General features: G+C 38.2%; 1 protein-coding gene across 4 annotated transcripts in view; it reads right to left on the bottom strand.

Moving 5' to 3' along the window:
• The window catches only part of msraa (methionine sulfoxide reductase Aa), a 96,884-nt gene that overhangs the window by 34,275 nt on the left and 38,166 nt on the right, over positions 1-24,443 (bottom strand). For 3 of the 4 annotated variants that reach the window (XM_065256194.2, XM_065256197.2, XM_065256195.2), the window contains 2 exons: positions 8,362-8,430; positions 7,106-7,225 (listed from right to left, as the gene is read on the bottom strand). In XM_065256194.2, coding sequence (XP_065112266.2) covers positions 7,106-7,225; positions 8,362-8,430 — 189 coding nt within the window. The remainder of the gene's footprint in view (positions 1-7,105; positions 7,226-8,361; positions 8,431-24,443) is intronic. The other variant, XM_065256196.2, reaches the window with a different exon arrangement.

The raw sequence follows: 24,443 nt of genomic DNA, 5'->3' as shown, positions 1-24,443 counted from the left end.
AGATGTTTCAAAAGGTAGGCAACCTAATTATGCCGCCTCTGGAGATTTTAGCAAATTTTAGGCAGCAGTGTGCAATCCCAGAATGCATTGTAACAAGCTCATGCAAACAAAATTTAAGATGGCAGATGAAATGATAATTTTTTATGAATTTATTATTCATTAAATCTTAAAAATGAAAGGAATACTTCACTTTCATTTAAAAAATCCAGATAATTTACTCACCCCCATGTCACCCAAGATGTTTATGTCTTTTTTTGTTCAGTCGAGAAGAAATTACGTTTTTTGAGGAAAACTTTCCAGGATTTTTCTCCATATAGGGGGTGAGTAAATTATAAGGATTTTTAATGAAAGTGGAGTATTTCTTTAAGGCTGTGTATCGGCAAGAATCTCACGATACCATATCACGGTGCAATAATATAACGCAGAGCAATATATTGGGATATTTCCTTTTTTTAGGAATATAATTGGATATAATTTTAGGCCTAGTCCACACGGACACGGGTATTTAATCTAAAAATATCTGTCCACACATGCTCGGTTTTAAAGAAATCTCTGTCCTCATGAAAAAGCAAAAACACACTATCAAGCGCTTTCAAGAGCATGCCACACCAGCAGGCGGTGATATAACCCAAACTAGGGCTGGGCGGTATGACGGTATATTCCGTTACCGCGGAATAAAATGTCAGACTTAACAGATTTTTCTATTCCGTCTATTCCGCGGAATGCAAATAAGTGGGCGTGGCTAACCCTCCCGCACGTTAGACTGAGTGTGACGGAGAAACATGTCAAATAATTCACTCATAAAAAATGAACGGATTATTTCTGTAATTTTTATAATAACTGCCAGTGAATCCACCGCGGGTCTCGCAGCGAGACTCTCGCTCGCTCGCTCTTTCTCTCTCTCATGCAGCAGCCGGCTGGTCTCTCACGGTCACGTGCAGAGGTCTCTAGGTACGCGCAAGGAGCTGCGCGACGCCAAATAAAGGGTTCTTCTCGCACATAATGCTAATAGTTGTAAAGTTTTCTCAACTTTAAGCAAGCCAAGACAAACTCGTGTTTATATCAGTGACACGTGCACTGGTGGAGCGATGTAGTTTGACGCGCCATTTGCTTACACAAACATAGTCTATTTGACCGGAAATACAAGAAAGAATCGCAAATGTTAAGGTCTAATAGAAAGTAAAGGGTGTCAAGACCTTAAAACAGACTTCATGATCATCACATCATAGCACCTGTCATATTTATAATATCTAGAGCTTCTTCTCTCATAAAGGCTATAGCCTACTGTAGGTATTCATCCTGTTTTTAGGTTTTTGCATATATTTATACCTGTTCATTTTACATATTGCCTATTTTTAATGTAATGTATGCATAAATACAAAATACAATGAAGGAATACTATAGCTTCAATAGTCTATAAAATGAATAACTCAATTATAAACAAGATTCTGTCTTATCAAGAAGACTTAATCTGTTGTTATCTTCTGGGCATTTTCACTTTAACATTATTAACTCTTTCCCCGCCATTGACGAGATATACCAAAATGAAAGGTGGATTCACTGGCAGTTATTATAAAAATTACAGAAATAATCCGTTCATTTTTTATGAGTGAATTATTTGACATGTTTCTCCGTCACACTCAGTCTAACGTGCGGGAGGGTTAGCCACGCCCACTTATTTGCATTCCGCGGAATAGACGGAATAGAAAAATCTGTTAAGTCTGACATTTTATTCCGCGGTAACGGAATATACCGTCATACCGCCCAGCCCTAGTTTGGGTTATATCACCGCCTGCTGGTGTGGCATGCTCTTGAAAGCGCTTGATAGTGTGTTTTTGCTTTTTCATGAGGACAGAGATTTCTTTAAAACCGAGCATTGACGAGATATCTCGTCAATTAAGAGAAAACGCTTCCCCGCCAATGACGAGATTTTCCGTCTTTCCGCAATACCGCTATTATCCACCAGGTGGCGCCCTTCCGCAACTTTTTAAAACCGGAAGTATTGCCCTATGGCAAGCTGCTGCATGTCCGTGTCTGTTTTAAAGATCGCTCTGGATGGGATCTCTATGAAAAGTCCGTCACAAAAATTTAATTATTTTTGCTTTTTGCTCAAAATATGGTGTTTTTGCAAAAACCTACCCATATTCAAAAGCTGATTGCAAAAGAACCACTAAAGGTAGGATGAAACGGGTTTTTTTTGTTTGAAAGCAGAGGGTCTGTTCTTTCATTTGGTATATTGTATGTTTATTTATTTAAAGAAGAACATTTTCTGGAAGGCATTCAACTTTGGTGAAAATCATGAAAAACGCTGGCTGGCAACTTTTTTTAAAAACGCTGGCGGTGAAAGAGTTAACTTTAAATTGCTCATAATTAAAAATGCGGTGAGCATTTAGTTAAAAGCTACAGTGAGTGGCAAAAACATTTATACAGTGAAATATTCCGTTCCGTAAAATAAAATGACTCATTCCGTGAAATAGATTTTTGGCCATTCCGCCCACCCCTAACCCAAACTGTAAAGCCACCTTGGCCAATCAGAAGCCTAATAAAAGCATCGTCAGGCAAAAACCCAGGTTTTACTATCTACACAACAACACTGCAATCGGCGTTTCTTAAAATCCTCACCCTGGCAGGGGTTTTCAAAAATGTTCAGTTTCAGTGCCCTGATACTGCGTTTTTGTGTGGACGAAGCCACGGTTATAAAAATACCTGTGTCTGTGTGGACAAGGCCTTAGAAAAGCTGTCATTGAGAACACACTACCATGCAAACCATGGCAAAAAAAAATGTGGGGCAGATAAGAATGATGCTATTTTGTGGTCAGGGTGTAAACTCCAAACGAAACAACTGCCATGAATTTTGTATGATTTGTATTTAAAATATATCGATATTGCTTTTTTTTGGGGGGGGGGGTCAACACAGTATTGCCAAACGAAATATCATGATACTCACAATGTACAACCCTATTAAAAATATATTAAATATAATAATCATTGAATTTAATCAATTTTTTAAGGTAAGTGGTTGCAATCAATTTATTTAAGCTGCATTTTTTTATTTTACTTTACTAATCTTTTTTGTTTAAATGTAGCTTAAATAAATTTATTGCAACCACTTACCTTCAAAAAATTGATTAAATTCAATGAATCATTTTTTCAGTGAAGAGAGGTCACACTAAACACCAAAGATGCCTAAAGAAGACATTTAGTCCTAAAAATGTATTTATTTTTATTTTTTAACATATTTCCTGTATTTTCTGTTTATATCTTAATAAATAGCTTGAAAAATAAATATGGATGGGCTTTAAAACTTCTAAAACAACAAGTCTGGTGGTGGTGGCCTAAGACTTTTGCACAGTACTGTATGTCAGGAGCTTTGCATTGCCCACAATTGCAGATCATTACAAATATCTATATGCATAACAAACTTCACTCTTCCTTAAAACAGTTTTAAATCGAGAATTGCTCGATGTAAAGGTATGTGACATTCAAACCTTGTGGATGAGCAGACGGTTGGCAACCATAGGGTTGGCAACCATTTCAGCACCAAACAATGGACAGCTCCTCCTGAGCTTACTCTCTTAAAAATAAAAGTGCTGCATGATGCCATAGAAAAACCATTACATCCTTTAACATCCCAAGAGCCTTTGTAGCATAGTAGCAGCATAGTATCCTGTGAGAGACCATTACAGCAATTTTACTTGATAGGAAATCGTTGTGACTGAACTAGTGCACAGGGAAAACTAACACCAAAAGGTATTTTCCTGGACAGGGTTTAGATTAAACCAGGACTAGGCCTTAGATATATTAGGACATTAAGGTAGTTTCTACAAACATACCTTACAATAACCATTACCGATGTGCATCTTAAGACAAAACAATGGCACTCATAAAGTTTAAGATATGTCAGTGCAAGCTGTTTTCAGTAGAGACAGCTCAAATATCCATTTTAGTCTAAAAGTAGCCTTAAGCCCTATAGTTTGACTGGAGCAGAAGTTCTGCTTTTCCTCAACTGTAGATGTCAGGACATCAGAGCAGAGGCTCTGGACCAAAACGAGTCCTACATAGACAGTTGTCTTCACAATGCATTATGAAATTATTTGTATAATCTCTGCATTCCTGAGAGTTCAGAAAGAAAATAATAATTAGATAAAAATAAAGAATAATAAAATAATTAATATTAAAAAGAAATAAAAATTATCTGGTTGCAAAAACATAATTTATGTGACCCTACCTGTGAAATCGAGGCAAAATTCTCAATCTGTAATATTAGGAGCATCAAATTAATTGATCCTACAAGATTCATGTCAGTTGTTTCGTTTGGAGTTTACATCCCGACCACTAGATTCTTTTTATCTGCCCCACATATATTTTGCCATGGTTTGCATATGGTGGTGTGTTCTCAATGACAGATTTCCTAATATTATATCCAATTATTTTCCTAAAAAAGGAAATATCCCAATATATTGCTCTGCGTTATAGCATTGCAACATATTGCAGCACAACCCATGTACCGTGATAGGTATCGTATCGTGAGATTCTTGCCGATACACAGCCTTAAAGAAATACACTTTTTTTAAATATGCTCATTTTCCTCCCATAGAGTTAAACATTTTGGAATTCATTCAGCTGATCTCCGGGTCTGGCGCTACCACTTTTAGCATAGCTTAGCACAATCGCAATGATATTACGCAGCAGCCGAAAATAGTCCCCTTTGGTTACTTTCAATAGCAGGGGACTATTTTAGTCTGCTGCGTCATATCATTGCTCCTCATGCAGCCATGTTACGGCAGCAAAGTCCTTGATTATTACGCCGGAATTAGAGTATAGTTCCCAACCATATCTGCCTAGAAAATCACAACTTTTAATTTTCTGTCGGTCTTAGAACACGATGTAACTACAGAAGGGTCAAGTTTTAAATAGGAAAAATATCAAAACGTTTTGGTTATTTTTTGCGCAATGCTAATGGTCTAAACAGATTCAATGGAGTATGCTAAGCTATGCTAAAAGTGGTAGAGCCAGACCATGGGCGTAGATTTAGGGTGGGACGCTAGGGACATGTCCCTACCAATATTCAGAGAAGACCGAATTGTCCCTAGCAATAATTTCGACCAAACAATTAATCTGTATTCATATATAACCACTAATGTCCGTCTTGTTCTTGTGTTTTCTATTTTTTACTTATTATATTTTTGTCAGAAATAATTTAAATTAGATTAGAAATCTTTTGCAATCCTGTTCTGTAAAAATAACGCTCTATGTGGTACACAAACGGTTAACAGCTTTCGTTCTCTGCAATGCCCGCCTCCGTAACTCACATCGCTAATATGATTGGCTTTGCATTTCTTGAGTCCCGCCTCTCTAACGCACATTGCTAATATGATTGGATTAGCATTCTTGAGTCCCGCCTCTCTAACGCACATCACTTTTTGATGGGCTTGTCTTTACTCGCTACGTGTGATAGGATGGTTTCACTTTGTACAACGCGCCAAAGTTCACTCAACAAGACGCGCGTGATTATTCGGGCTACAGGTAAGTGAGGAAGAAAGTATTATTATACCCACTGTAACTGTTTCATGCACAAAAAAGTTGTGTCACATAATGATTCAAGGCTAGTGTTTTCACCAATACACGACAATCCCATGTTAACCTGAGGAGTTGCAAACTTGTGTCAACCTTTTATAAATGGGGTGGCAAGGTTATTTAGAGGGTCCCTAATCCATGAAAGAAAATAACCCCAACATGGTAAAAACATGAATTCATGTCATGATTGCTGAATACTTTACATTACTGCACTGTGGTCATTACTTGCACAGATGTAGACATAATGTAAGGTTGCATTTTAAACTTAAACTATTTTTTTCACACTGATTAACTGTCTGTTAATGAAAAGAAGATTTAATGTGAACTACAGAAACGTTAATAAATGTTGTTCAGGAAACAGCATGATATACATACCTACTTCAACACTGGGATTTTTTGGCAAAATTAAATTAAGAATTAAATATTAATTGCATATTCTTCATAAAGTTAATATGGATTCATATATGTTACAATGTGATTTTCTTTTTTTGACAAAGACTTAAACAGTTACTGTTTATAAGGCTCTAGGACATAACGAATTGTTTATTTACATTAAATTTGGGATGGCACCAGGGGTGGCGAGTCAGATGTCACTGAGTAAAGTGCATACTGAGTTGTCTGTTGTTTATGTCAAGTAAACGGTGATAAACAGTTTTTGCAATCCGACCATTTTATTTATGTCCCCACCAATGCCAGAATCAAACCTACGCCCTTGAGCCAGACCCAAAGATTGGCTGAATGAATTCCAAAACGGTAAAAATCAAATATTTAACTCTAGAGGAGCTGGAAAATGAGCATATTTTCAAAAAAGTGGAGTGTCGCTTTAAAATCCAGATAATTTTAGATATCAAGGTTATATTTTCACACAATGTTAAGATTGTGTAGAAAACACAAAACTGTTTTTTACAGGCAGGGTTACATATTTATTTAAATTTGTTGTATAATATGCACTGGCCATCATTTTGCACCGAGGATCAGTTTTTCTCTTTCATTACATTCTAAATCCTGCAACACAGGGTTTGTGAGAGGAAGCTCGAATTAAAAATAATAGGCCAACAGCTGGCACAGCTGGCGCGATTTTACCCATGCCAAAACTGCTCATCTTGATTACTGCATTTAGGTTAAAGCTCTGTGATGATTTTTGCATAACCAAGCTGTACAGTATGACCATTTGTTCATTTGTACTGGTATATTAAGCAATCTGATTACTGAAATATGAGTGAGCATAAGCGTATGTATATATGCCACCTGGATATATGCAGATATGTGGTGTAAAAGGAGAAATGTGCCTTGTCTGGTTAATAATTTATGAGTGTCAAGAATCTCTCTCTCCCTCTCTCATGATCTGTGTGACTCTCTTGTGGATCGAGATTTCTGTATGCTTTACCGAGGATCTGCTAAATCTTACTTTCACCCAGCATTTCATCACCTTTCACTCTCTATACAGTAACATCTCCCTTTTTGTCCTGGGATTTCAACATCCATGTACATGTCTTTTCCTTGGATCAAGTTGAGGATTAGTGCTTACCTGTACACACTTCTTTATATGTAGGGTTTGGGGTGTAACCCCCAGAGTAGCCCACTTGAGTAGAGTAGACCCCTTTCTGCCTCCAGAACTTTCTCTCTGCCCCCCAGAAGCAGCCCATACCTGTGCAAAAAACACAAAAGGTTTTAGTCAAAATAAAATAATTCACTTTCGCCACTAAGGAACGTCTTTACACTGTTTATCTGTCTTCCTTACAAAACCCATTGCATTTCTGCTGTTTGCGTGTGCATGATCAGCTGGGTCCCGGTGGAGTTAAATCAACCGGTAAAATTCAACGCTTTGTATTTTAGCTATGAATTTACAATCCCATAAAACTAAAGACTCCTCCATCACACATTTATCCCAGGCCAATAAAAACATATCAACCACCATAAAAATAACATTCACTGTAAGCATTTATTACCAAATAATACTTTTCCCTCTATAACAGTAAAAATAAATTAGGGGGTAACTACTATATCGTTATCTACCATAACGTCCCATGGGCGGAGAATAATTCAATTGGATAAAAAAAATACGTTCTCGACTGTCTGCTTGACCAGATTTCACTGATTTACAAGCTGCCGAGGAGAAGCGAGCATAAGGAGTTTAAAGGAGAATCTAGAACCTGGGGCTCAATTACATCGGCCCAGGGGAACGCCCAGACTCCAAGATCAAGATTTTGTATAGGGACGTAATGTTCCCTAAATGAGAGTGTGTGCTGTACATATGTAAAAAAGGGACATTTTTGTAATTTTCAAAATTAAATTGAAAAGCTTATTCTAATTGTATAGCCTTTTGTGCAACAAAATTAGGAAATGCACTGCATGTTTTAAACCCACGACATGAAAGGTTCGGAGTTTGGAGCTAGTAAGCAAGTTGGCCTATTCAGTTGACGCACAAATCACATGCATACTTTGAATACTGGTGCACTGCATAAAAGGCCATTTAATTCCTGTCTGCCATTATGAATTACACAGTTTGAGACCTAAGTATAAAAAAAGAGGCTGAACAAATGGATTTATTAAAGAGATCCTTATCGAGCTTCTGCAATTAATCTGCGCACCCCTCCCCTTTATTTTCCTCAACCTTTTTCAGTTTTGCTTTTGCACATCTTGGAGGTGATGGGGGCGTCTAATTACCTTTCACTGCTGGTCGCCATTGTCGGATCTACCCCCATACGAGATGACACACACACACTTCATACTCTTTCCGATCGCCACGCACACACACGGACATCTCCAGCTCGGATCACTTACCAAATAAGACCATCTGCAATCCCTCTGGGAACGGAGGCACTGTCCTGTTACCATTCACATCGTGCTTAGCTGCAGGACACAGGGGGAGACAATGGAGAGAATGCCCTTATAAATCAACACAATGTCAACAGGATTTCATAATGCACTGTTCCCAAAGCAAGATGGCACACTTCACTGTAAGGAAGAAGCTCTCAGGGGGGCAGCGGTGATATTCCTCTGCACCTCATTAAATACAACACAGACGACCTGGGTTGATTCTGTTATCTTCTCACGTTAGAAATAGGGTAAGGTGGGAAGATGACAATGGGAAGGTTACAAGAGGAAACACTCATTCAGGAAACCGAATACAAGGTCGAACCACAGTCAACTTCCTAGTCATTTTTTACAAGCTGTCAAGCCTCAGTACCTTAAAACAACCGACGACTATTTTTGGAGTGGAGATTGTGGTGGTCTTCTGAAATAAAGAGTATAGATACCTTTCTTTCTATCTGTAAATTATAATTGTGCAATACAAATCAATTATGATGTAATTTGAATTTAACATTCTGGGTTAAAAGCTTTTGGGACAGCAGGTGCATACAGTACACTATTAAAAACATAAAGGTGCATCATGATGCCATAGATGAACCATTTTTGTCTTGAATGGTTCCCTAAAGAACCATTTCACAAAAGGTTCATTTTAGTGAAAAAAATGGTCTTCGGATTATAAAAAGGTAAGAAAGAAATAGTTCTTCTAAGAACCTTTGACTGAATGGTTCTTTGAGGAACCAAAAATGGTTATTCTGTGGCATTACTGTAAAAATATTTAAAAAAGCTTTATTTTTAAGAGTGTGTCAACATGCTATTATTATATTAACATTTATTTTATTTAAAAAAAAAATAATTTTCCAGCTCCCCTAAAATTAAACATTAGATTTTTACCTTTTTGGCAATCCATTCAGCTGATCTCCGGGTCTGGCGGTTCCGCTTTTAGCATAGCTTAGCACAATCCATTGAATCTGATTAGACCATTAGCATTGCACAAAAAAATAACCAAAGAGTCAATATTTTTCCTATTTAAAACTTGACTCTTCTGTAGTTACATCGTGTACTAAGACCTACAGAAAATTAAAGTTGTGATTTTCTAGGCAGATATGGCTAGGAACTATACTCTCATTCTGGTGTAATAATCAAGGACTTTGCTGCCGTAACATGGCTGCAGGTGGTGCAATGATATTACGCACTGCCCGCAAATAGTCCCCTGCCATTGAAAACTACTAAGGGGACAATTTTTTGCTGCTGCAAAAGTTTTAAATAGGAAAAATATCAAAACTTTTTGGTTATTTTTCAGCGCGATGCTAATGGTCTAATCAGATTCAATGTATTGTGCTAAGCTATGCTAAAAGTGCTAGCGCCAGACCCGGCGATCATCTGAATGGATTCCAAAACGGTAAAAATAAATGTTTAATGTTTAATGTTTAAGGGAGCTGGAAAATGAGCATATTTTCAAAAAAAGTGGAGTGTCCCTTTAAAGCTCCAGTGTGTAGATGTTTTAGCAGCATCTAGCGGTGAGACTGTGAATTACAACCAACGGCTCATTCCACAGCTCACCCCTCCCTTTCAAAATGCATAGAGAAGCTACAGTAGCCACCACAGGACAAATACATAATGGTCTGAGACAGCGTAGTGACAAAACACGCTCTACAAAACAATTTGTACATTTAGGGTTAAACACGGCGGCACAAAATTTACGTCTCCCGTGATGTATGAAGATAAAGATGTCTCATTCTAAGGTAATTTAAACAATACAGTTCATTATGTAAAGTCTTTATACACCACAGATAAAATAGTTATGTATATTATATTGCATTTCCGTCAAAAGATCCTTCTAAAAGTTACACAATGCACCTTTAAAAAAATAATAACTATAATGATACAGAAAATTTTGTGTAGCTTTTTTCGTTACTTCTAATAATTAGCCATCAAATTCTAAAAAAGCACGAAGGGCTGCAGTGCGTAGCTAAAATTGTATTTTGTTTTAATTTAACTTAACAAAGCTGAGTGCTAGCTGACAACCGATGTGTGATGTCTGAATGGGCGAGTTTGAATGGGTCCATTTTTAGTACTTTTATATGTCAATTTTCAAGCATAATAGACGGCCATTAGTGCGGCACAATGATTTACACACTATTTTATCTTACGTTTCATAATATTGCATCATCATAATTTTCAAACCAATGATTATTCTTTCATCTGAATTATTTTTAGAGGGCTCCGCCTCTCACATTTCCTCTGGGAACATGCCCTCTGAGAGGAAGTAAATGTCACCTGGCTGGATTAATGTATGTCAATGCGTCGATTCAGCATGTGACAGGGATACAGATGGGCCGTGGCGCAGGAGAACCGCAGCGTGGGTTAGAATAGATGGAGGGTACGGAGTTCAACATCTGGGCGCAGTCATGCGGTTCATCAGCGCATAAATGCATGTACTGTATGAGTATGTTGCCATGGCAGCAGTGCATGCCAATACATTCAGATTGATGGGAGACCTACAGCCATGGCATGTAGCGGCTCTCTAACTCACTCAGGGCTCAAATTAAGAAATTAACTGCTTTAAATTGTGGGAAAAGTGTCCACAAATAACAATCCATTATGATTTGCAGTATCCAGTTCTCAAGAACAATTAATTGTAATTGGTTTAAATGGAAAAAAGTCAAGTCTATTCTCCGCCATTGCATAATCATATCCTCCATGTGCTGCAGTCTATACATGCAGTTATCTATAAAACATGCCTGCGACCAAGGTCAGTGGTGTGTTTTAAAAAGGCCTTCCTGCATTAAATACATAAAAGATGAACAAAATAACCAAACTGATGGCAAAACAGAGTGAAAATCTTCATTTGGCACAGTAAACCTCTCCATTTGAGGATTTTAATGGTACTCAGATAACACTGTGAATGGACAGGCTTTCTGTGGAAGCCAGAGATTTAATTTAATCTTTGTAAGTGGACTGAGCAGAAGCATTATAATAGACTTCATTAAATCATTTTTTACAGTCTGAGTGTCAGTGCTGATCTGTTTTAGCACTATGCTGTTCAACACTACCATGGACTAAAGTATAAGCGTATACATCTTTCTCATTTGGCAAATGCAAAGCTGTTTTATTATTGGTATACTTAGCGTAGACCAGGATTAGACAACAAGTATAAATGAATAGTAGCGCACTGTTAACTTTCAAACTGTACAGTAAACTGCTTTGAGGATAAAAACACTTCATCAGGATTGCAGTTATTTAAGATGAACCGGGTAAACACATTTCTGTTACCCAATCGAAATGAAAGGGTGATGTAAATCCAGGTTAAAGTCTCATAATCTCAAATATGAAATTTGGAGCATCAAAGTTTGATTTCAATCTTTAACATGCTCTTAATACTCAGTCAATATTAAAGATTTCAAGGTTGTATGCTTACATTATGTAGGATGATTTTAAGCTTAAAAGTACTTATTAGGGTCACTTATTAGGGTGATTGTTTGTTCATTTTCTACCAAATTTCCATATGCACTGTGAAAAATGATTTGTTGGTTCAACTTAAAAAAGTTAATTATCTACTTGAGTTCTTGAAAAATAAAAAATATTAGTTGAAAAATTGTTATCTTTACTAATATTTTTAAGTTAATATTTGTAAGTCCATGTATCTTTTTTTTTTTTAAAGTAAAACTAATCTTTTTTACAGTGTGGTGCACAGTATACAATAAAGTATCCATATTTGTTTATAATTTATTAGTATCAATATACAAAATTGTAAAATGTGCATATGGTGCACAGTATACATATACAGCAACAGTGTATGTCAGGGCCAGTGTTAAGCAAAGTTTAGCCCTCCAGGCCCAAGTTTGTGTACCCCTGGTGTAAATAAATGAATTGTAGGACATTTTGACATTTCACTTAAAGAGCACCTATTTCATTGCTAAAAAACAAAGTTATTTTGTGTACTTGGTATAATAATACCGAGCCCCTAAGGTGACATTGGAATAAAAAATCTTAAGTTTAGTTTCATGTGCTCATGTGAAACTTTCATGTGCAGAATTTTTTTTAAAGTTTAGTTTCATGTGCGCACGTTAGTTTCATGTGAAACTATCGCGTGCGCACATGATACTCACGTTTAGTTTCGCGCGCCCACGTAAAACTATCGCGTTTAGATTTCGCGTGCCCACGTGAAACTATCGCATTTAGTTTCGCGTGCCTACGTGAAACTATCACGTTTAGTTTCGCGTGCGCACCTGAAACTATCGCTTTCATCGCACAAAAGTTTCATGCGAGCACGCGAAACTACACTACAAAAATTCTGCACATGAAGGTTTTGCATGAGCACATGAAAGTTTCACGTGAGATTTTTTTACTCCAATGTCACGTTAGGGGCTCTGTATAGACCATTTCATCGGGCGCATGTGTGGTGACGCGATAAGCGTCTGGTCTGAGCTATACTTCCGGTTTCTGTTTGTTTAATGGTCTGACTAGTTGCTGATACTGAACTCTTAAACAAATACCTCGTCGTTTTGCGTTCCTATGTTATCTATGTATTGTTTATTTTGCTTGTTATATAAATAAACTACTTTAAAAGGACTTTGTTGTTATTTATTCTTCACGGAGTTTACCGGAAGTTACGTGATGACCACGAAAGCCGCTTGTTTATCTTGTTACTGCTGAAACTGTCTATAATACAATTTGTTCACTCTCTTCCTGAAACATGCAGATTTGAAAAGCTCTCTGTCCCTGACTGGCCAGCTAATCTGTACTTTGTGATTGGCCTGAATACCTCTGACGTCATCCGGAAACATAACGCTCCTTACCGAGTTTGAAAAATTCGGTTGCTTAAAAATCCGTGTGTTTGTTGTAGTCCAAGAAAAGAGATTTACATTGTAGACGATAACTTGTGTCATTGTTTACTTTGGGGTTTGTACCTTTTGCATACCGTTAACATTTACTAATACACACTTACACACCAAAGGAAATGTAAAAACATAAACGGAAAATAGGTGCTCTTTAAAACACCCTGAGCATTTCCACTAAAATGTAATATCTAATTCCATTACATTCAAAACGATGTACAGTATTGTAGCATTCAGTGCATTTTTGTGAACAGTAGCATTTAATATATAAACACAATAAATTATTCAGATTCTTGCATTGGGACAAGAGGAAAGCAATAAAATATATACAAGAAATGCATTTTAATAGCCAAAAGAATTAATATTATATGTATTGCAAAAAAATTCTTGTTTTACTATGACCTTCATACACCAAACAGTCAAAAAGTTGAAATCTATAGTTTTTATGAAAACCAAGCCCTGGTACATACAGTACAGTAAAGGCTCCCATAGTTAAAAAAGAAAATAGCCAGTGGCTAAGCCGCTCTGAACATGCACCATATGTTGCTCAGGCCTATATGAGATGGAACGGTATAGACGTATTGATCTGCAGGACATCATGCCAAGAAAGTAGCTCTGAAAACCTCGCAAGAATTAACGGCAAGGGTTGAGGGGTGGATCGCTGGCTGCACTTTTGACTTTTAGCGTGAGAAGAGTGACCAGGTCACTGCCCACGCTGAGTTAGAGAGCAATCTATTACCCTCTCACCATGCTTCTGCTCTCTAATGGCCAGCACTCAACTCAGCTGTATTTCAACGCTACAGTCTACGGTTATAGCTCAACCCATTCCATCATGTTGAATCCAAAGCACTCAGCTCCCACTGACTCTCTGAGTAGATGTTTGGAATGACAGATGCATGGAGGCCGAGATTGTAAAGAAAATAATGGAGTTTGTCTAAAAAAAGGAAGAAGGAATAGTGGAAATAGTACAAAAGCTGTCACTGGCACAGTATCCTCTGGAAAGGTCCTAATACAGGGTATGCACCATTTAGGTAGAGATGTACTTCTGAGGAATCAAAATGTACCTCGAGGTACAAATATGCACTGTTTAGGTGCAAAGGTGAACTTTTTAAGAAGCTTTTGTACCTTGATTCGGTTGTGTTAAACCTGGTGTTTGAACGGTGTCTGAGTTTTGGGGGCATCAAGATACAGCCTTAAAAATAAAGGTTTTTAACAGCAATGCTATTGAAAAAGCACTTCTGGTTCCCTATAAAACCTAAAAAGAACCATTTTTTTCTTATTTTTTTATAATCAAAAGAACCTTTTCCCACCACAAATAATCTTGTATATAATAAAAAAAGATCTGTGGATGTTAAAGGCGGGGTGCATGATTTGTGAAAAACACTTTGAAATTGTTGCCTGGGTTGTGTATGTGTTGGGCGTGTCTATCAAAAGAACGTCCAGATTGTACTGGGGTAGGGGCGTGCTTGTTTAGCTGATTTCAAATGTCAACAGTCAGAGATCATGCACCCCGCCTTAAAAGGATTAGTCCATTTTCTTAGAAAAAAATCCAGATAATTTACTCACCACCATGTCATCCAAAATGTTGATATCTTTCTTTGTTCAGTTGAAAAGAAATTATGTTTTTTAAGGAAAAAATTCCAGGATTTTTCTCATTTTAATGGACTTTAATGGACCCCAACACTTAACAGTTTAAATGCAGTTAAAAATTGCAGTTTCAAAGGACTCTAAACGATCTTAAACAAGGCATAAGTGTCTTATCTAGCGAAACGATTGTCATTTTTGGCAAGAAAAATAAAAAATATGCACTTTTAAACCACAACTTCTCTTCTTCCTCCAGCTGTGTGACGTGCCAGCGAGACCTCACGTAATTACGTAATGACGTGGAAAGGTCACGTGTTACATATATGAAACGCACATTTGTGGACCATTTTAAACAATAAACTGACACAAAGACATGAATTAGTATCATTCGATATACAACGTCGGAACGGTCCTCTTTCTCCACACTTGTAAACACTGGGGTGTAGTTTTGATACGTCGTCCGTGACCTCTTGACGTGATGACGTATTACGTGAGGTTGCGCTGGTGGGTCGCACGAACGGAGGAAGACGAGAAGTTGAGGTTTAAAAGTGCATATTTTTTATTTTTCTTGCCAAAAATGACAATCGTTTAGCTAGATAAGACCCTTATGCCTCGTTTGGGATTTTTTAGAGTCCTTTGAAACTGCAATTTAAACTGCATTAAAACTGTTAAGTGTTGGGGTCCATTAAAGTCCATTAAAATGAGAAAAATCCTGGAATGTTTTTCTCAAAAAAAAAAACATAATTACTTCTCTACTGAACAAAGACAGACATCAACATTTTGGATGACATGGTGAGTAAATAATCTGGATTTTTTTTTAAAAATTGACTAATCCTTTACAGGTTCTTTATAAAACCAGACAACCAGACAAAAAAAACTTTTATGAAGTGTAGTGTTTGATGTGAAAACCATGAAAAAAATGATTATTTGAAAAAATTAAATATAAAAAAACCTTAAGAACTACATTCTCACAATCTACAAAATAAATGTGCTACACAATGCCTTAGAAGAACCATTTTAGCTGTATGGTTCCATAAAGAACCTTCAGCATCTGAAGATTTGCTTCCTTTTATTAGAAAAAATGATTTTGAGACTATTAAAAGGTAAGAAACTTTTAAACTCTTTGACTCAGTGGTTCTTTGGGGAACTAAAAATGGTTCTTCTATGGCATCGCTGTGAAAAACCTTTTTATTTTTTTGTGAAACAGGAGCTAGTTTGGTTCCATTTTATTGGACTCTATTAAAACACAATGCAAGCATGCACTATATACAGAAGCATGGCAGATAAAAGCTGCAAACCCTCATTATAGCTAACCAAGAGACCGGGACATGGGCAACCGTCTCAAAGGCCACTCTGTTTCTCTTCCCTCACTGCAATAGGGCAAAAAAGAACAACCGTACTGAGGCCTTTTCTCTGCCGTAGCTAATGCCCACCTACCACATCTCTCCACTTTCATTATTTTAACACAGAGCCAGTAATTGCCGCCTTTCTGGAACAACAGAAGCATATTCATTAATGGTCGGACACCCCCCACAGTCAGATAAACAATCTAAATGTAAATGTCAGCAGGCAAAGACAATGAGTCAAGACAGAATATTAATGACTCAAATCTAAGCGTGGCACGCCGCACGCGGCACGCTTTTGCCTAGCCCAAGAGGTTGGTGGAGAAAGAAACAACGGAGGGGTGAGCGAGTACAGGGTGCATTAGAAAACACCCCCACCCCCCTTATTCCAGTAACATGTGCCATGCTGGTTCTTTCATTTGCCCAACCCACATTATTCAAAATTGTGCATACAAACCAGAAAAAATGATGATTCTGAAAAGGTAATTTTTGAAGACATTCAAATATGACTATACAAGTGTGGAAGGATACGCATAAAATTATAAGCCCAAAAAAATTTGGGCAGTAGTGCTTAAAGCAACACTAAAGAGTTTTTGCTCTTTGCTCCACCTACAGGTTAGAAGCGTAATTGTTCATTACCACTGTCGTAAATACTGTAGTTTTTGTAGTTTTCACTCGAACTACAGGACCACGACCCGACGGTTGCAAACTTCTTTAGTGCGGTTTTGGCCGATAGAGGGCTGCAAGGCAAATGTGAAGGTGCAGTTCACCCTGTTTCGAGTGGATGAACGACTTTTTTGGAAACGTTATTTTAAGGTAAAAAAATTCTTTAGTGCTGCTTTAAAATGCATGATATCCATAATGATGCAATATGCTTCCTGTAACAGGCCCATTTTTTTTTTTCATTTAAATTCTGTCACATTGGTAGGGTGTGGGGGTAACAAAGTCTAGAACCTATGGTTAGGGAAACCCTTGTGCTTATAGAGGCTGTTTACACTTGGCATTAACATGCGTTTTCGTCGATCGGATCACAAGTGGACGACGTTAATGCCAGGTGTAAACGGTGTTCAAAACGTTTTGAGCTTGTCCACTTTCGACCACTTTCAACCACATTCAGAGGTAGTCGAAACCACTTTCGATCGGATCGCTTTGGAGTTGCGGAACGCAATGTGGTTGAATGCGTTCGAACAGCCACACGCGACCGCCTTCTCTCCGCCCATTTATCTAATCTGAGGTATTAAACACAAATTTTACGTCTTTTTTTACTTCTGGCGTTAACATACGGTGAACAGCGCTATTTTTTAGTCTTTCATTGATAAAACTACTGCGGGTGTTCTCCATAGTTTCGTTTTGAAAGCGTGAAAGTTGCGCGATCCTATTTCATCAATTGCGCTGAAAATTCAGAGAAAGCTCCAACATATAAACGTACAAAACAATATGCAGCACGTATACTTGCTAAACAAGCAGTGGACTCCGACATAATATTAGTTTGCATCCATATAAACTCATAATTACTCCCGCTCGGGTTTGAATGACAGCAGAGAGACTCGCCCACCGTCTCACATACCACCCCCTCACAGTATTCAGGACAGATGCGGTCGAAAGTGGACAAAAGAGACGGATTTAAATACCAGGTGTAAACGTAATGTGTCTCTCTCGTCCACTTGTGATCCGATCGATGAAAACGCATGTTAATGCCAAGTGTAAACAGCCTCATAGACGCTGTCCCTAAAGTACATTTTCCAAAAGGACGCAAAGAAAAGTTTACGCCAAAATAACTCTGTGGGTGTTTGAAAACAATCTGAAACGTTATTAACCAAAGTGGCTGCTCTCTTAAAAGCCCATTTTCATGAATAACCAAATCACTGACACGTGAATCCAACATTTACAACATAATAAAAATGGTTGAACACATAGGGTCTAATACGACCGCGCCATGACAGTACCAACCCTGAAGCAAACATTTCTGCTCTTCAACTCTTCTGTCCGGGTTTAGGATGAGTAACTAGGCTGCCTAGGAGCCCTTTTGGTAAAGCCGAAAAATCTGTCGGAATAATGAGGCTAATCATGGGCAAGTCTTTATCTGTGCTGGCATTTGCGCTCTTGGGCATCCTATGCCATTCCTCCGCAACGCTTGGCGAGTTAGTAATGCTCTATTTCACCACAGCTATAAATATTATATTAAATATGTAGAGATCCTTAAAGAAAAGCCAACTTGAACTGTCAAACAAATGAATTAGTATTTAAGTCATCATAATTAATGGGTATCTTTTCTTACAGTCACTTTAAACTCCATGGAAACGTGTTTTGGATTTAAAACCAACAATCAAAGGAACTGAATTAAAGTGAGTATTTGAAAACAGCTCATTTAAAAAATACCTTTACAGACCTCAAATAAAATCCTGTACTTGTTAAAAACACATATTCCACATTCGGACCTGAATTACTTTAAATATCATCTTCACATCTCCATGACCTAAAACATTGGCACAAAATCCATCACTCGGTGGAACCAATCTTAAATCTGATCTGTATAATATAATGAATGCTCTTTTTAGCCAGTATCTGCTCTCTCATCTCTAGCAAGATAGCTAGTTACATACAGTAGCGAGACGTATTAATCTATAATAGATGGAGTATTGAGTGATCCACTGCTTGAAAATTCAGGCTAGCAGCGTGATCTTGCCTCCCTCTCGCTGGGAAGATCCTGCAAGCTGGGCTATACTCATTTACAACCATCTTCATTTCTTTAACATTCCTTCATCAGGTCCCCTTGACGTTTTCTAGCTCTGCTCTCAGTAAACCACCATCAGTTCTTTACTATATCAACTCTTGCTTATTCAAACGAATGCCAATAATGCAAAGTAATGCACAATTATTTTTAAAAATCACCAAGCACAAATGTGCTCAAATAAAGAAACATGTCTCATTTACAATATCACAATACTCTATCTCAGTGAACATGCTGAGCTGTCCTGATGTCCACAGGAAGTAACAAAAAAACCCAGGCCCAATGTAGCCAGAGAAAGTCATTGATTACTCTGCGGTGACTGTAATGAATGAGGAAAATGTGGTCAAAACACCCAACAGCACTTCAGGCAGAGTCCCAGTAGTGAAACCGGCCAGCCAGCTATTAGTCAACAGCATTCCCGTAACACCCTATAATAAGGTTTCATTTGTTAACATCAAATAACATAAACTGACAATGAGCAATGTATTTTGGCAAGGCTGATCTCACAAAATATGTGAAATTTTCGTGGCATGGTCATGTATTTCCACCATTTTACGTGCCCATGCCACGCATTTCATGTGCCCATGCCACACATGGTTGCTCAACTGTTTTTCCTATTTTCTTACAATTGTCACTTCGGTTTGGAGTTAGAACAACTTTCTATTACATAAAATGACATCCAAACCCAACTCTAACCCTAATGTCAGGCGACAATGGTTTAAAAAGCATACGAAAAAATTGTGTGAACCAATACTTAAAGTGACATCCTAACGCAAACAGCAAATCTAACCCCAAACCGAAGCAACAATTGTTTAAAAATGGGAAAAACAGCTGAGTAAACAATACATGACACGGAAAAGAAATGCATTGCATGGCATGGGCATGTAAAATGGTGGAAATACGTGACAATGCCACAAAAACCTGAGCAAAATAATGCGTGACTATTTCACGGAAATTTGTAAGGTCAGGTTGCATTTTGCATAGTATGTTTTTCAGCATTTCCCAAACTTGGTTAATGTAGTGAATACAAATAGCTACAGTTAATCATTTTAGAGTGCATTAATTAGACTGCAAGGCTGTTTTAACCAAATGGTTGGGTAAAATATGGACAAACCCAACTGTTGGGTTGTAAATAAGCCTATTCTGGGTTGTTTCATCCCAAAGCTGGGTTGTTTCAACCCTTGGTTGCCTCAGATATGGACATTTTCAAGATTATTTTAAACCAAACCGTTGGGTTTGTCCATATTTTCAACAAAAATGGGTTAATGCAACCCAAACAATTTTAGAGTGTAATGTTAAAAGATACAAGGTATATTTCAAATTTTTTTAATTAAAGAGCACCTAATTGTCCGATTCACGTTTTTACATTTCCTTTGTTGTGTAAGTGTGTAGTAGTACATGTTAACACTATGGTTAACGATAAAGGTACATACCCCAAAGTAAACGATGATGCGAGTTATCGTCTCCAACGTATATCTCTTTTCTTGGACTACAACGAACACACGGATTGTAGGCAACAGTTTACTTCCTAGTATTGGTGATGTAGACAAGACCGACATTATCATAATTCTTCCCGCTACGGACTCACAGCTTGTAAGTTAACTCCTGTTAGCAACTGAATCTTTCAAACATGGTAAGGAGCGTCACGTATCCGGTTGACGTCTGAGGTATTCAGGCCAATCACAACGTGCAGATTAGCTGGTCAATCAGAGACACAGCGCTTTTCAAATCTGTGCATTTCAGGAAAAGAGTGAAATCTGGAGTTACAAAAATGTACGGTGTGTGGAAAATAATGTTTTTTAACCATAAACCACTCGAACACATTGTATTATACCAAATACACAAAATAACGTTGTTTTTTGCAATGAAATAGGTGCTCTTTAAATGTATTTATTGTTTTATTTTATACTCTAAAATTTATTTTACACTGCCGTTTACATGACAACATTTTCAACTGAAAATAAAAAAGTTAGTTGTCACAACAACACCATTTTGGGGTCACGAATACGCGAACATTTGAAAATGTGTTCACGTTTTTGAAAACGCCGTCTTTGTCGTTTCCATGTAAATGGCAAAAACGGCAATCTGTGAAAGCGATGACGTCAAGTGCATGCGTGTTAATTCTTCCGTCTACAGGCATGTGCATTTTCACCTGCACACACAACAATGGCGGACTATGATTGTGTTGCTAAAAAGTTAAAATAACAAACCATACAAAACTGTCAGCGGCTTTCGCCATGTTGTTTGTTTGAAGTTTTCTTTCCGCAAGCTGCTCCTTTATCATTTCCTTACATGTCAAATAGCACTTAAAGTGATTCACTGGCTCGTAATCATGGGGAACCATTTTGGGTGCACCTGTGTAGAACCGTATTGTGCTCTGTAGAACCAAAAGTGATGCTATAGTGGTGCTATATCACCCCATATGGTTCTTCATATGTGCTGTATCGGTACATTCACACGAGACAGAAGCGTTAACGCTTGATGGAAGGCTTGTCTGAAGCGTAATTGACGTAATTGGCTGGCTTTGCCTAAGTTATTTGCATAAGGCGATCTGATTGGCTGACACACACATTGCCGCTTGAAAAGTTGATAAATGTTCAACGGCAGTGACGCGTCACCAGCGTATCCACAATTCAGTTCGGCAACGCTTGAGGTCACCCGTTAAAAGTGAATGGGAAGCGTTAACGCTTACGCCCATTGTGAACCTATGGGTATTATACTGTATAGCACTAAAAAGAGTTACCCTATGATTACAAGCTTTTTAGCACCAAGTGAAAAGGGCCTTTGGCAGTGTTAAGTGACATCGCCACCCATTGGCCTGGCATGCATTATACAGCATTTTTAGTTTTTTTCACTTTACCCTGTAAAGGCAGATTGTTTAGACAACGTTGTCCTTTACATGTGAAATTGTTCACAAACACAAAGGAAAAACTTAAGTTTTCAGTACAATCGTTGTACAAACAAAGCCTCATTGGTTGTGTTTGTCCATATTTTACCCAACCATGGGGTAAAACAACACAGTATATGTAACTATGACTAAAAAATGCTGTTGAGGCTAAATGTTGAATATTCCCTCATTTGTAAGGCTTGTTGAACAAAAACCATATGGTAAATAAATAAATGAAAATCTTTTTCTTATTGTTCGTTCATGTTGGCAAATGAAACCTTATCGTGAAGTGTTACAGCATTCCCTTATGAAAAGCAAACAAAGAACAACACAACTCTGTGATCTGCTATTGCAATCTTCTGACAGTTCGACTTTAAAGCTTAAAGCCGAGCGCACAACACAAGACCAAAGCTCTTTCACCCTTTCGTGTTTTAAGTCTACAACAAGAAGCCCCAGGTCTCCAACGTTCCTCTAGCATGCACACTTCTATAACACCTGCTATTGCCCGCAGGCACTACAGGAAATTTCAAACTGTGTGGAAATCTGGCCGACCAGGTTTTGCGCGCTGTCCTGATTGCTGATTTTCTCAACATTGACAAACGTCCGGTGAGAAAACAAAATAAACACACATTTCCAGAGAAAAAGATTGAAATTTAAGCATCACAGGATTCATTGTGTATCAGTAAATAACTTGCGAATCTAATACAAATCTATCAGAAATGAATTGGCCTAGAGTCCTTAAATAAACATAGCATGCTTAAAGTGTGGCTTAAAGAGACTGAAACACTTCAAATGAAGGATGGATTAAAATGTTTAATATTGAATAAACTGCTGGCTCACAGCTCAAGAAAGCAAGCCAAGCAACTTCAAAAATAACCCTTACGTAGGTAAAAGAGCCGCGCATCAAAAAGAAAACCGGAGAATGGAGCATCGGTTTTCTCTCTCTCATTCGCTGATGAAGAGAGCTCGTGAAAGGCGATTGGAAACGGTCGTGCCGGAGGGATCGGTCTGCGCGGAGCACCGCGTGCAGGAGGCGATATGCTATCTCTGCCGTGCACCTCTCCTCCCCCCTTCCGACGTCCTCCCCCCGCCTGCAGATTAGCAGGCCCAAGAGGCCTGGGAGTCAGAGTGCACACGCAGCCAGACGACGGGCTCGGGGACTTGGGTACCGCTCACCTCTCCGCCCATCCCCCTCCACGGCGATCCCCTTCCTCCCCCATCATGACCGCCTCTATTCAGAGTGACAGTGATGAATGGGCATGCTAGGCTAATGGCGGTCTGCGGCTGATTGGAGCAGCCTCCTTTCTTTTTAATAACAGACCCAGTGGCCATCATCAGCTGCATCATTTCTTCCCGACGAGCGTTAGCACCATTACGGCTATTGTGAGCCATAATAGCAATTATCTTAGCGAAGTGAGAGCGTCTTGATGCAGGAAACAGCCATTATGATCTGAGAGTGCCGCATCGCAGACCTGTGAGTGGCAAACACAAACAGCAGGTAAACACTAAGAGAAATTAGGTGAAATTAGCTTGGCTACCTACAGTTCTGCTTAAAGCAACATTAGTGCTTCTTTGGAGAAAAAAGGGAAGGAGTTGAAAGGCGACGGATGAGATTAAACTAAAGAAACGTGTTACGGTGAAACTTGGAAATAGTGTGCAATTTGATCAACTTATTTCAAGCCTTGAGACTTTCAGGTCTTATACAGGATACACATACACACTATATAAATGTCTCCACATCCATTATGGTCTTCATTCAAATGTGACCCTGCCTGTGAAAAGTCTCAATCTCAAATATGAGATTAGGAGCATCCATCCACATTGATTTCAATCTTTGAAAATGTAGACTATGTAAATCACATAAAAAATGACTTTCTTATACAGGGTCATACAATACAATCATATAAACGGTTCATTTTAATTACAATAAAATAAAGTCTCTTATCGCTCTGTTGTTATATCTTATATCTTTAATTTCTCCGGATGGAAAGAGCATCGAAGGGTTCGCAGTAGGAGGTTAATTACTTCAACCAAAGGCCCTTCGGAGAACCCGGTCACCTTCAGACCATGCACACTTTCCGCCATACATACGGCCTGTCGATACTCAAGCACATTTTACTGCTATAAACTAATGGACTGCTAATGGAGATGACAAACTATGCAGAGAGCCACAATTATCTATTCACATGCAAAGTGACATCAATTAATAAACAAAACATTCTCAGACGGGTTTATTTATTGTCACATCTTGAATTTCACACGCACTATATCTAAATGCATTCATTTTGATTTTCTGAAAAGTCTAGTTAATTACACGTTTTCTGGAATGACGAGAAGAGTGGATTGTAAGATAAATAGGCCTGAATGTGCTATTAAAATACGTCATTGAGTCAGGATGGGCAATTTGTAGGCACCGAGCATTCAAACAGATTAGACCCTGCGGTATTTTGCCGCATTGATTCCTCGGCAGGGGCTAGGATAGGAAATGAGAATGTGGTCAAACACCGCAAAACATTTAGGCATAGACCCAGCGCTCAGGAGAGTCATCAGGCTTTGACTTAATTCAAAAAAGACAAATGATAGATTGAGCTCCATCAACAGACCCAAGATTAAGTTTGCTAGGTTTTTTTTGCAAAAATAAGTAATTTTGCTTGTGTTCAGGGGTGTGG

The sequence above is a fragment of the Paramisgurnus dabryanus genome, chromosome 12, assembly GCF_030506205.2.
Source record: "Paramisgurnus dabryanus chromosome 12, PD_genome_1.1, whole genome shotgun sequence".
Lineage (NCBI taxonomy): Eukaryota > Metazoa > Chordata > Actinopteri > Cypriniformes > Cobitidae > Paramisgurnus > Paramisgurnus dabryanus.
Note: the sequence above shows the minus strand (reverse complement) of the source record. Positions and strands in the feature narration are given on the sequence as shown.